Genomic DNA, 14,781 nt, shown 5'->3' with positions numbered 1-14,781 from the left:
GTCAGAAGTTCTCCCAGGCAATGTGCTTAGAGAAAGAAGCAAAGACAGTGCTTTGCTCTAGAAGAGTTGTCCTGAATCTAGGAGAGAGAAATATAGTGGATGGTTGTCAATGCCAGAGCAGTGCTGCATTGAGACTACTAAAAGGAGTGCTGTCTATCCCTCGGTGGTACGTTGAGATAAGGCATCTTTTGGAAAGAGATGTCCTAGTGAGATTCAGATTTGGGGGTCATTCCAGAAGTCTGGAGGTGAAATGCTCCAGCATGCGCCATGCAAGAAATCTAGATGCACTGGCAGTCCTGCTGTGCCTTAAACATCAACACTACTTCAGGAAAGAAAGCAATGGAAGGAGGGCAGAGGCATCTGTATCAATAACATGCTATTATTGCTGACCCTTTCCTTTGCCAGATGGCCACCAAGAAAGCAATTTGGAATCAATTTCTGAGGAATGCTTTGCTGTCTACAGGGCACTGTCCTCTGGGGGAATGGTTTTAAACTGAGACGGGAGGTTTAGGTTGGATATGAGGAGGAAGTTTTTCAACCAGAGGGTGGTGAGGCACTGGAACAGGTTGCCCAAGGAGGCTGTAGATGCCCCATCCCTGCAGGCATTCAAGGCCAGGCTGGATGTGGCTCTGGGCAGCCTGGGCTGCTGGTTGGTGACCTGCACACAGCAGGGGGGTTGGAACTGGATGAGCATTGTAGTCCTTTGCAACCCAGGCCTTTCTCTATGATTCTATGATCATGAGTGAAGGTTTCAGTAATTCACCTTGATTTGTGCTGAACAGCAAGACCTCCACCCAGCTGAAGCAATGGCATGATCTCAAACAAGTTGTATTTCACATCATACCCATCCCAATCTCTGCATAGACTGGAACCATACCACAGTGAGCATCTCTTTGCCACGAACAACAGGGCACTCCACTGTTTCTGTGGCTTTGGTCATTCCCATTCTAGCAGGGCCAACAATTATTTCCGGAATGAATTTATGCCCCTGATCCTCCACATCACCCACTAGGCTCTCATTTGTCCAGCAGGGAATTTGATGTATGTCCTCAGAGGGCACATCCGACGGGCGCAGATGCTTGACAAAGCCACCCGCCCCGGCTCGTCCGAGCCCCATTGCAAGCCAGCAAATGCCCTGATGTACAAAAAGGAGACGGAGTGGCTTCCAAAGGTTGCACGAGTGTTAAACTCTAATAAACAAGCCCCATCGGTGAAAGCTGAAAGAACCTGAGCCCTCCCCAACAAAGCATTTAATCCAGTTTGGCGTAACCTTTGACATTATTAGGGATCGCAGTGACCCTAATCCAATCAGATTGATTAACTAAAGCAGAGACCCCATAAGCTGACCCCCCTCTGGCCTTTGCTATTTAGCCCTGACCAAACAGTGGGAGAGACGTGCCATATTTACACCACAATGGGTCCGCGCTGAGAACCTGTTTCATTACAGAGAGACTTAAACTCCCATTACTCCATCAATGTATCATTCTTCAATAGTTCATTAAAAGCTGCTCCTCCACAATAACTATTAACCATTTCTCAGCCCATCTGGCAGGTTTAGAGCCCCGGCCAGTCTTCAGCAGAAGGAGGTGGGAGTGAGTGAAAGAAATAGACAGACAAGGGCTCCCTTTTTAAATTTAAACCAACCGAGGGACTTAAATAGTTTGAGGTAATTTACTTTTATTGAAAGGGGGAGGAGACGAGGAAACTTTTATTTTGACTTAATTATGTGCTGAGGTCCTTTACAGAGACAAGGCTGCGAGAAGCTTTCATTGTTCCTTCTCTTGAAATTGGTTCATATTTCTGACCAGAGGAGTCTCAAAGAGAGCTTGCACTGTGCTTAGAGGGGAGAAAACGCACCACAACTTAACCATAAATAGTGTCTTCAGTCCCTAAATGTTAAAAGCAGGTCAAGTGGCACCACTCCTAATAGTCACTTGAGCCTGAGATGGAAAATGCCCGCTGGGTTGCAGGGTTCACTTTCTGTTGTTGGTGAAGTCATGTCCTTCTATGACATCCTCCAAACTTTAACCCCGCATATTTTTAAAGACAACTTAAGCATTTTTCCTTCATCCTTTGGAAACTGAAAGCTATGGAAACTGCCTTACAAACAGCCCAACCTCTCAGATAAGTTGCCGGGCACAGCTCTGACTAGCATGGTTTCTCAGCATTGCATGGCTATATCCACAGTCTGCTTCACTGCCTCACAATACACAGATGGAAAAAAAACGTTATGAGACCCAAGGAAACAAATGAGAACAGATTTTTTTTTCCTCTAGAATTCGTTCTGCTACAAAAGCTCAAGTGAAGGTTATTGTTCTCTCCACAGTAGCTAAGATTTGAACTTCAGGGAGGCTAGAAACTGGAGCAGCTTAACACAACTGATGTGCAGCTGGGTAGGTTTAACAAGGAGATCAGACCTGCTTCTTTTCCTACAAGAGCATCCTGCTCTCTGTACATCAGCATAGGACACCTGAAAAACCCATTTCCTAGCAATTCAGAAGGAAGATCCAATGGTGGCACCTATCTGAAATTTTCTCCCCAAAACTGCGCAGGGCAGGCAAAAAAAACAAGGGACTGAATAGCTGGATGGGTTGTGGGGCTTCTGCTCCTGATATGGCTTGAGTTAAAAGGCTATGGGCCGTACCTGTCAGGTGTTGTCTCCAGAGGTCAGCCTGGATCCTCTGAACATCACTGTTCCCTTGTGATGTGCTCATGAATACCGTTGTGATTTAATATGTGATTCGTTCATCCTGGCTAGGGATATGCTAAATATAAATATATATATATATGTATACATACTACACATACAATATTTATATATTTATATGCATATTATATTTATAGGAGCTAAAAGAAATGGGATTTCTTCCCACAAACTGGCTCATGGGGAAAAAGATTTTGGTTTCAGATCAGAATATGGCTGTTAAGGGGAGCAGTCTGGTGACAGTTTGGCACTGCTGAATCACAACTCAAGCCTAGCCCTGAATTAGCAATGAGATAGCAAAGCAGCAAGGGCAGCTCAGACAGTGAGGCAGCCTCAGAGAGATTGGGGCCTAGGAAGCGTTTCCTGAAGGCATTAAAATCAATCCTTTGCAACCAAAGAAGTCCAGATAGTTGTGTTAGGGAAAAAGGAGTTGCTTTAGTGACCATCTTGTGCTGGGGGTGGAAAATGGGGCCCCTATTGACAAAGATGGGGAGCTGAAGTCGGATCTAGAGTGATTTAAAATTCCAGCCACAAAACAGAGTTTTGCTTTCTTTCTCTGTTTCTCCTTCTCTCTTTCTGGGTAGGAGCTCAAATATGTTCCTACCCTGGGGGATCTGCCGCACAAGAATGTGACTGAGCTGTTTTTTCTCCCCCCTCCTGCTGTAGGTGAAGCAAAACTGAAGGGTGGTTTGATTCTCCCTCAAGGAACAACATTCTTCAGTTATGAAATCGTCCCAGCCTTCTCTCCCTCGCTGCGCCCAGTTACTGAAAGCCTGCAGACTCGAGCACGGACGGACCCTTCGTGCTGATATAGCTGTGAGATAAAGCTTGTGGGATCAGAGCCCCTTCGGTCAGCAAGAAAGTGAAGATCACTTCTCTCCTGCTAGCATTCCTATGGGATAACATCAGGCGTCTCACCCAAGATGTTCTGCATGTCCTTGAATTGGGCTTGTTCAGCTTGGAGAAGGCTCTAGGGAAACCTCATTGTGCCCTTCCAGTACTGGAGGGAGCTTATAAGCAGGAGGGGGAGCAATTTTTTACATGGTCTAATGATAGGACAAGGGGAAATGGCTTTGAACTAAAAGAGGGGAGATTCAGGTCAGATGTTAGGAAGAAATTCTTTGCTCAGAAGGTGATGAGGCTGTGGCACTGCTGCCCAGAGGGGGCATGGATGCCCCATCCCTGCAGGTGCTCAAGGCCAGATTGGATGGGTGCTGGCAGCCTGAGCCGGTGTGGAGCAACCAGCCCATGGCAGGGGGTGGGAGCTTGATGATCTTTCAGATCCCTTCCAACCCAAGACATTCTATGACTCTATGACATCAAAACAAGACAAAGGTGTTAGGTTAATTGGCTCACTTACTCCCTGTGCCCAGCGCATGCTTTTGGGAAAGTCACCCTGGGCTTGTGCCTATGGGAAAATATTTTGCTCTGCTGACCTAATTCAAATGCTGTAGTCACCCGGGAGTGATGTACCTGGAATGGTTGCTTTAATTCTGTGCCAAACATTGTGATATGACACCTTGATATGGGCTTAAGCGCACCACACTGCAGCTCCTGCAGGTGTAATTGTTTGGGGCTGATCGCTGATAAACCTGAATGGTGACACTGGTGTTAGCATCGCGTCCCAGCTCTAATGGGGTAACAGCATCCACCCATCAGCTGAAACCACACGCTCCTTTGGGTGTGTGTACAATGCCTGTTAGGGCTGGTGGAAGCCCTGCAATACAGATCGTAGCTCTGTTCTCTGCAGGCTGCTGTTATGTTATTAAGTGTAGGCCCAGACTGGACTGTGAAGGTGTGATACAAGGGCAAAGAAGGATGAAACAATTCTTATGAGCTGAAATAGGTCCCTGCTCACTTATAGGTGAAAAGAACAGATGGTATCAAGAGTCAAGTACTCAAACATCACTACATTCAACAACTTGGGACAAAACATTGGTATAAATGGGAGCTATTAGAGATGTTTTGTTCCAAGTTTTTCAATGCCCCATGTCAGAATTTGTTTTAATTTGCCATATCCATAACTCAATGGTCAACACCATTGACTCAGGGTGAGTTCCTCAGGCTTTTGATCTTCATTTTATCCCACAAGGGCATCAACAATGATTGTCCAACCCCTAGGAACCATCTCCAACCATGACTGCATTCAGACACTGCCCTGCAGCCCATCACCTTACACCAGAGAGCCACAGATTTACTTGTCAGCCCTATGAGAAGGTTTACATTTCTTCTTGTCTCTACCAAGTGCCTCTGCATCAGGTTTGAAAAGCTTGGATAGAGTCCTGTGCCCAAAATTTTTTTCTTGCCTCTGCCATTTGCCTCCTTCTTATGAAATTCAGTCCTGTCTCCACCAGCCCATTTTACATGGAATTTTATCACACAGCAAGAAGTTCACAGTGGGTTTATCTCTGATGCTATTCCACTGTGGTCCTTGCTTTCACCGAACACGTGGCACGGGGCTCACCTTTGTCTAGCACGGGTCCGAAGATGGCCAAGCTGTCATTGACAGTTGTGCAGTTCCACCTCCTCCCTCGAAATTGGTGTTGACACTCTTGGATCCCAATCTTCACCCCTTCTGCTACGCTGGGCATGATCTCCACATAGTTCCGACAGAATCGTAGCTGCTTGGGGACCAGTCCTGGGATGCTCCCACAGAGGATGGGCTGAGTCCCCAGAGAGGAATACTGGTGACCAATTGCCAAGGACCTGGAAAAAAAAACACAAGGAAAACAGATGCTGTCAGTCTGACATTCAGTTTTGTATTTGGTTTCCAGGAATGGGGAAAGAAAATCAACATTTTCAGTTCCTCCGTGCATCCTGCTCACCAGAGAGCATCCTTTCCACTGTCATCTCTCTCCAAAATAACATCATTATGTCTCTCCTGAAGTTTCCTAGAGGACCAACAGGCAAGCAGCTCTACCTTTAAAATCTTCCTTCCCTTTCCTTCATTCTCTCATCATTGCACCTCTTCCCAAAGATGCTCACCTTGTGTAATCAGTTCCACTTGCAAAGAGATTAAGCCACATTTCTTTCTTTGGAAGCCAAGTGTACTTGCACTAGTGCAAGCAATTTTTATTGGAAATCTTTGCAGCTGAGGAAGTCCAGGGATCAGAGAATCAAAAGCACCTCCAGAGCTATACAAGGTAATAACACTGACAGTAGAAGACTCCAAGACTTCAGAAGAGCACAACAAATTTATGAATACCACCCAATTAATCTGTGTGCCCTTTATGTTTGAACCTTACCAGGTAACTTCTGAGACTGATCATAAAGATTTGAGCAGGTTGGACCTTGAGAGCTTCTTAAAGCCTGACTGAGCTTAATGATGGTCCAACATCAGTGCTGTCCTCCTTTATGAAAAACTGGACTCATGTTACTAGGACCATTAGTGCAAGGATGCATGGAATTTTGGATCCATGGATCCATTGGTAACCTCTCTGAAAGTACATTCTGGAAAAGATTTTTTTGCTCTTTAGTATTTCCACACCTGCTTAGTTCAGGCATGTGTTTTGCAAGGCTTTATCAGTTTGAACTGCTTAAAAAATTAAGTATTAAAAGTCTGCCTCTGGATATTAAGTTCAGCAGATTTGCACTTCGCTCTCACACCAGTTTTAATCTGGGAATTTTCAAAACCAGGGTTGCATTTTCATAAAACCCAGCTTTGCTGTGCTGTCACGAGGATATGCAAAACCTGCTTTGGCCATCAGTCTGTGAATTGCTCCAGTTAAAATGAACAGAGTAAAATAAAAAACCACAACAATTGGAGTGCAGATTCTGCGCTGAGCCAAATGGAAGTCTTCTGAAAGGAGTGTCCACGAACCATTATGTTGGTTGAAGCCTTAGAGACAAACAAGTCAGCTATGCAGAGAGATCAGCAGATACGTAGCTAATTAGATAAATTTTTAAAGTGTTTTTACTGGTGCTTCTAATAATAACCTTGATTACTAAAACTGAAGGGATTTTTAGAGTATAATTTCCTATTCTTCTAATTAAATCTCTTGATTGACTTTTCTGCTCAGAATTAATGACAAACAGAAACTTGCCTGGGCAGCATGTATTTCTGTTTACCTTCATTTTTTATTTTTTTTTTGCTATGTGGTTTTCATTTGGGAGCAGCCTGGTGTGTTTGAATTTATCAGCAGGCACCCAGGGAATATGTCTCCCCTCTCTTTTGCTCTAACACTGTCAAGTAAATGAATTTTAGATGGATGAGGTGAAAGGCGTCTGTGAAAGCAAACATTTTTCAGCTGATTTCCATAACTTAGGGGCCTTTTTCCACCTCAGCTGTGGTTTGAGTTGAAGATTCATCTCAGCTAACATTGAAGGACAGTTCTTCCTATTCCGGGGAGGGAATATGAGGCAACTATGGATTGCCTTCCAGAAGTGCCTGACTCTTCCCAATAAGAGGAAGGCAGGTAGAAGGACACTGACTAGGAGTTGTGCTCATCTCATCTACCTTCTTATGTCTCCAGCCGATCTACACACCCCAAGCTGCCTTTGTAATCAGTCTGAGGAGAGAAACAGGCATTTCTAGGGCACGATTCATCTGCCCCATTTTAGACATCTGCTTAGGATGAGGTGAATCATGGCCTTGCCTCCATTGAATGTATTGGCTAGACTAGAGAGAATAAACCCTGTGTGAGCAGTTGAGTGGGATGTGTCTGCGCTGTAGAAGTCTCCAGATGAATCATGTCATTACATCTAACAATAGGTACGGCTAAGTTCCTTAAAATTTCCCACCCAGGAAAGGTGAGTGCTGTGCTGAAGTCTGTGCAAAGACCCAAGCAGTAGAAGGGAGGTGAGTTCTTGCAGGAGCCCACAGAAGAAAGCCAAGAAAAGGACCCAGCTAACTTGTTTTCCCTATCTATGTGTCTTGATGTGGGTTTTCTTGAACTTTTGATTAATTCAGGGAAAAAACTAGTGGCAGAAAAGCACCTGTGAATGGATCCCATGCCAGACCAACTGGTGTTTTCACTTTGACTTCACAGTGTACTTTTAATTTAATTGTTAAGCTATAAACAAAGCGCTGGATCACACTTGATGGACTAAAGACACCTTTTGAAACACTACTTCAGGCTGCAGGGGGCTTGCTTAGGGTGTTGCCCCTATGGCCTTGCTGGGCATACAGAGACTTAGGGTGCCACATCTCCAACTCCAAGTCTATTCACAGCCCAAATGCATGGGAGATAGCAGCTATTCCCAGAAGGCAACTTAGAATACTTAACCTCTGAAGTTAGATGGCCCTTATCTCTGTAAACAGTGAGGAGAAATAGGTGTTTTCACTGAAGCCTCCAGCCTCCAGAGAAGAGCACCAACATTTGCTCTGACTCATACTTCAGAGAATAGTTCCTCCACTGTCTATAGCAACTGACTACAGAGAGTCTAGGATGGCCCCTTGCAGTACTTAAAGCTAACTTGGGTTAAAATATTTACAGAGCCCTTGTTCCCACATCTACTAATGTCACCAGCATACATCCCAAAGCTTTCCTAACAAAGGATGCACTGTGGTAGGATCAACCTGCTGTATGGTATGCCATATTGTGAAGCCAGGACGAGGACTTTCTTCAGCCACTTCAACAGAACCTAGACGAAACTTTAGGACACCAATTAAACTTCAGTTTATCTGAACAACCAAACTCATGCCTCTATGTCTTTTGGAAGTTACTGCAGTATTACGCTGTGAAAACACAAATCATAGGAAGAGGAGTTTACAGGTTGGTGCCCTCAACTATTCGTTTCCATTGTTGGGAAGATCATCTAAGATAAAAATTAAAAACATGTAGAAATACTTTTAATTGCTTTTCACACTGCTCCCTTCTCAATGCAGCAGGGAAACAGTCACACCTTACTTTGATCTGTGTTACAGTCTGGAAAGTTTAATCTGCAAAAGACAATCTCATGCAAGAGTCTTGTTCTCAAGGCGTCATCAGGCACTGAGACAGTGAATGTAGAGTTGGAGTGTGCAGTCACTTGACTTTCAGTCAGAGCTACAGGGTGGAATCTCTACATTGGTCCATGCACAGTGCCTCTGCTGCTAAACACAGCTAGGTACAGTCCTTTTCCTTTCTTACTTACAGACCGGAGTGTGATAACATCAATTAGGACACCCTCTTTTGGTCTCTAATTTGCTACCAGAATCCAGATGTAAACATTTTATCCCTCTCTCTAAGCTCAATTCATCTTTAGGAGATTGATCACAAGATATGAGCCTTATGAACCTTCTAACCTCACCCATCCCAAGCAAGCAAGCAAACAAAATCCACCAACATCAACACCTGAAAAACAACAACCAAAACCATTAGAAAAGACTTGGAAAGACTATAAAGATCATAATCTCGTTTGAGTGTTGCTCAACTTTCTGGTAGCTCCCATCTTTCATTCTCCTGTTTCCAATGATCAAATCTGTTTTCTTTGCATTTCCCATTCTCCTATGCTCTGTTTCAAAGCCATCTTCTGCATGATGGCGATTTTGAAAAGATGGTGTCAAGAAATGGGCCAAGTGGTGAATACTGTGGTCTAACCAGTCATCATCTTCAACTTTTTTAAGCAACAGCTCTTTCTGGATGCATTGGCACCAACATCTTCTTTTTCACTGGAGAGCTCATGAAGCTCTCAAGTTTTCAAAAATGCTGATTCTCTTACAGGTAATGCTCAAGTTTGACCCAATGGAAAGGGCCGAAGAGCCATTCTTTTCAAACCAATTAGCTTTTTCTTGCAATTAGCTCAGCAGGAGCCATGAAAACACTATTCTGTAAGTCCACAGCCAAAGTTCTTGGCTTATCTTTAAGCCTTGCACGCCCTGAAGTGTTTAATTCAACCTCGAGTGAGCATTTTTTTGCCAGCACACCTAGAGAGCTCTTCATTTCCCTTATCTCAGTCTATCTGCTCCTTCAGCAGAGTGGTTGTAGATAAGTACCTGGCCACCTTCTTAATAAATTACATGTACTCTCCCTCTTGGAATGGACACCTCAGTCAGTTTATGCAGAAGAAATATGCAGGAAATATATTCTCAGAGGTTCTTCAGAATGAAAAAAAGAGAAGGCTTCAGTTCTGGATGACCTTGCTGTACAGCACCACTCCACCAACTTTTCAAGGTCACTACCTTCTCAGTGCTGGCTGTCAAAAGTCCTTGACACATCAGGTGCAGCATGTAGAGGCGAGTACGCCTACTTGCCTCTTCCTGAATTCTGTTATTCTTGAACTCTGTAGGGGCTCTGTTTTGCTATTCATCTTGGAGAGGCCTTTTGCTGGCTCCAAGTGCTGCTGAGAGCGGATGTCCTTCTGGGATCCCTGACACGGGTAAAGTAACTGCTTTAATTGAATTTGTACAGCAAGAGTGTAACGTCTCTGCAGCAACCCAGCATAAGGAACAGAGAGCACTTAACTCCCCACTGAACACTGAAAACTGAGCACTAGCAGTTACACTGGTTATTTTGCTTTATACAGATGGATGGTGGCAGCAGAAGTTAAGTCAAAGGATGTTCGTCTGCTTATGTTGGAGGGAATTTATGTTCCCTTCCAGATGCACTAGGTCTTTTTCCACTCTGCTCCCTTTGCATGGGCTTCTCTAACAGGAGGATGACAGAACTCCTCCAAATCCTCTCTCATGACCCATCCAGATTTGTAGAGGTTCACCTCACGCTCTTTTCCTTTTTCCCTCATTTTGTTAACTCCCTGCCGTGCCACAGAGCAATCTATCCAAAATGCATAGAGCAATCTATCCAAAATGATGCATACTCACAATGCACTCAGCATCATGAAACTTAAAAGACTGAAATGAGGAAGGTGGCTGGATAGATCTCCATAGATCCTATAAGGAAAACCTAGTGTCGTCTCACATGTTCTGCTAGTAGACAAGAAAAGCTCACAGAAAAGCTGTTTGCAGGTGATGAGCGGGCACAGCTCTTCATCCTACAACACCCAATTTGGCCCCCAGTGGTGCCCTAACCATCATCCACTACAGGCTGCTGAGGTCAAGAACATGAGCTTCACGCACCTGAAGATGATAAAAATATGTTTGAGGAGGACATAACTACTAGGAGACTATGAAGTTTCAAAAAAATTGAGGCTGCTCTGAAAGGTCACTGGCACCTGAGTATTCAAGACACTCAAAGAATAGGATGTATACGTTAACCTTGATTCAATTTCCACAAAGACAGAGTGCTTTACAGGGCTGGCATGCATAAAGAAGAGCGATGGTGTCCATCCAGTGCACATAGATGGAAGCTGGTAAGGTATCCAAAAGCATTTCAATCGGAGATAGGGACTAGGTGTAGGGAAGGTAGATAAACCTATCATTTCTTCCTTTCCACCTCTATGGCATACACCAGTTTCCAGGCTCAGTGAAACACTTCTGTAGACTTGAATCACCAGATCAGAGATCAGATGGGTAGGCAGACAGAAATATTAATAGACCTGTGTTCATTTTCATAGAAAACCACTAGTTTTACAAAGAAAAAGAATGAAGAAAGGGGAGGGAGCACACCCAAACCCATCATCTTAAATGGAAAAATAAATCATTCTGCTAGCTGCTTTCCCTTTGGATGCATTTGATTTCTTTCTAGACGTGAAAACTGCTCAGATCCAAGCAATTTAACATGTGAATTATAGTGAAAATTTTAATTTGCTTAAGTTGAAGATATTTCAGTCTAAAATTTGAAAAACTGAAAGCTACCTTAACTTAGATGAATGGTCTGTGAATGTCTATAACGGTGATCGCAGCAGTGTATTCACCTTCTGGTCTCTGAGCATTTTCATATTTACAGATTATTCCTGAAAGGTCCACAGAAAGAATGAAGAAAACTAAGCCTGTTGTTAGCCAACGTTCACTGTGCTGAACTTCCAGATTTTTTTTCTGATCTGGAAAGAAAAAAGACTGAAAACTACTGGATTAACTGTTCTTTTCAGTTCTGTTGTTACAGTCCCTCTTCTTTCATCTGAAAGGAGAGGACTAGCGCTATATTTAATTTTTTTTTTCTGTTCTAGCCCTGAAAGTATGTACATAATTGTATAGCTGGGTCAGATCCTGTAAATATACAGGCACGGAGGTAACTTTTCTCCCATGAATAATTCCCTCACCTTTACTCTGCATTAATAATAACGATGGTGGTGATGATGATGCAGCATTGTATTTCTCTAGCACCTTTCATCAGAGGATCTCTGAGCGTGGGACTCATCTCACCCGACTTTGACCATTAAAAGTTGTTAGGCATCTCAGCCAAGTAAGTTAGCACTCTCCTCGAGTCCATGGAGCGGGATCAGCACCTCCAGAGGGCAATTGGGCCCATCCTAAGATAGGTGCCTCAGATAGGTGGGCTGAATCATTGAGATGCCCAGGAGGCAGCACTGGCTGGGGAAAAACTTGGGCGATGAGCGTAAATTAGACGCCTTGTTTTTAGCTGAAGTGAGAGAGCTGGAATCTCACCCATTTTCGCTGAACCTCAGAAGTGCCTGAGGGCTGCTAGGAGGACACAGAGGGAAGTCTTTGCTCGCTGATGGGTGGCAGCTCCCTCTAATGTGAACATGGCAGCTTTTTCCAAATCTAGACCCAACAGTTTGGGTCTAGATTTGGAAAACAGCAGGCTTAACGACAACTTCACGTGGATGCTAAAAATGCTGTGTATAAATATTTGAGTTGAGGTTTGGCCGGGACAGTAAATTCCCACAGGAACTAAGGCACACCACAACACTCAGCACCTTCCACTCTGAGTGCAAGAGATGTTGCTTTGACTTTGTCTTCCCTTAGGATCTACACAGTAGAAGGGAACAGGAGAGAATACGAGTATTAACAACCTGGTTCCTTGCAAAAAGTCTTAGGAACTCTTTAATTACCCAAGGCAATTAACTCCTCTGGTGTACATGTCATCTGAAAAACAACCCATCCAGCAGAATAATGGCCCCTCAAACCATATTTTCAAGCCTGGCTCCAGGACCTGATATTGGTTCAACATCTTGTTCTTCATTTGGGTCTTCTCCCTGGAGGTCTCTCCACTCACATCTGCCTCCGTGCAGCTCCATTTACCTCGTAAGGTTTGCCAGGATCACAGCACGTGGTATTAGAGATGTATAAGCCTTAACATTTTAATCTGCCACCTACACTGCAGTTTATGAGCGCTGTAAATCTCGTGGTTACAATGAACTCATCTAATGATATTGCTGATGGATAAATTTACCCGGGATGAGGAACAACAGTTACTTGCAAATGAAAGAGGAGTAATTTAAAGTTTCATGTAAACACCTTTGCTGCCTCACTTCTGACTTCTCTGAGCCTAACCCCTACCAGGGTTTCATGACAAATGGAAAGTATGTATGCATGTGCGTGTTTGCTTCTTTCTGCCCTGTTTAGCATGGGTACATTTTGGGCACTGGGATCAAGTTTTACATTTAAAAAAAAAAAAAAAAAAGAAACAACACAGATTTTCTGGGTCAGGAGTGATAAATTAGTGGAACAGAGGGAAGAGAGAAGGCAGTATATTAGGCAAATAGTAGAAAAATGTCTACAGTATAAATAGGTATTTAGACTCCTACTATGAATTTCAATAATAATTAGGAGCGTGGCTAGTCTTATCCTTCCTAGTTCTCCCTCCAGCCCCCACAGCATCCCAACCTGAACCTTTTAAAATGATCAGCAATATAAATTATATGTTGTGGTTTCAAACCTCTCATTAACGCTCATCCCCCTGAACTGAGGTCTGTTCTGGGCTATGTCAGTGCTAAATACCTTGGAGGATTGGGCTCAGAGATCTCAGATGCTTGTGAAGATTGGAATTGGACTTCTAAATTGCTTAAGTGCTGAAGTGCTTGGGGGAATTTTATCCTGAAACTCCTTAGTGATGGAGCCCATTTTGAAATGGGAACCATGGACAGAAAGCTGTGTTGTGCTGGTTTAAGTAGCCCTATAAGAACAACATGATTTTCTCTGTCCCATCCACTCATCTCACACACCAAGTCACCAACTTCTCTCACCCATTCTTCCCAGGATGCCTTTTGAAGTTGCATTTGATCCTACAACATGTGCACGTACCCTCGCCCTGTTATGCACACACACACGTCTGTGCGTTCCCTCTTTGGCTCTAACTGAGTCATCAGGCTCACCAAATGTGTGAACTCACGCTATAATGTTCTCCCAGAAAAATAACAAATTGATTTCATTTTTACAGGCTACAGCATGCTATATAATTGGAGACACTGCCTTGTCAACTCAGACCGGTCTGACCCGACCAGAGACATTGCTTACAGCTGTTTACGAAGCCATAAACTTTCTTCCTCTTTGTTTTTCCTTCCTTTTACACTCTCTCTCTTTTTTTCTTTTCCCTTCTCACTCGAATGAATCCCATGAACACTTTGTCTTCTGCTCCTTAAGGAAAATGTGGGAAGCATTGATTTAGACAAGCCCTACTGTTTGTGTTTCAAGTTACCACTGTAATCAATGGGATTTAAATCTATGTAGTTTGGCACATCAGGGAGTTATATTCATCTGACCTTCCTTAGCACAATTTTATGGGGGGCTGTTTTGCATACAGTTTTACAATGCTGAAAAACATTCTATCTTCAAAATACTCGAATACTCAAAGCTTAATGAAATGATTTTATTTCTGTGGGAAAAGATCAAACACTTGTGTTTCCAAAAAGGTGTTTCCATTTTCAACCACTGAACTGAAAAGAAAAAAAAGATAACAAGCCCCAAAGAGCTTTTAATCTAGTAGTACTATCCATCAAAATTCCATCTAGCTACTTCACAATACATTATGGTTGTGCCACTTTTCATATCACCCATCCATCAGTAACTCAGCATAGAGTCTAAACCTTCTTTGGTCTAAAATGTTACCAGATTCATTTCATTTGATTCCTCCAACAAGCTCCAAACCAGATCAGTGCTAAAATCAGCTGTTCCAAAGCCACAGTGTAGTTATGAATGCAGCTTACACCATCTTTGAAGACCACCTCCATACACAGAATGGATGTAGGGCTATGGAGAACACTCATCTGATTCTTGGCCCAAGCATAGATAGAAAAGGACATAAGAATTGGACGGGGAAGAAAAACATCTTTCCTCCAAAAATGTAACAAAAATTTCC

At 43.5% G+C, this 14,781-nt stretch overlaps 1 protein-coding gene across 1 annotated transcript in view; it reads right to left on the bottom strand.

The window, feature by feature from the left end:
• Positions 1 to 14,781, bottom strand: part of WNT3A (Wnt family member 3A) — an 82,838-nt gene that overhangs the window by 30,722 nt on the left and 37,335 nt on the right. The window contains exon 2 of the mRNA XM_042817274.1: positions 5,169 to 5,410. Coding sequence (XP_042673208.1) covers positions 5,169 to 5,410 — 242 coding nt within the window. The remainder of the gene's footprint in view (positions 1 to 5,168; positions 5,411 to 14,781) is intronic.

This window comes from Centrocercus urophasianus, unplaced genomic scaffold (genome assembly GCF_019232065.1).
Source record: "Centrocercus urophasianus isolate 14NV4802_14NV808 unplaced genomic scaffold, USGS_Curo_1.0 seq_16, whole genome shotgun sequence".
NCBI lineage: Eukaryota > Metazoa > Chordata > Aves > Galliformes > Phasianidae > Centrocercus > Centrocercus urophasianus.
The sequence above is the reverse complement of the archived record's forward strand: the minus strand, read 5'-3'. Positions and strand labels throughout refer to the sequence as shown.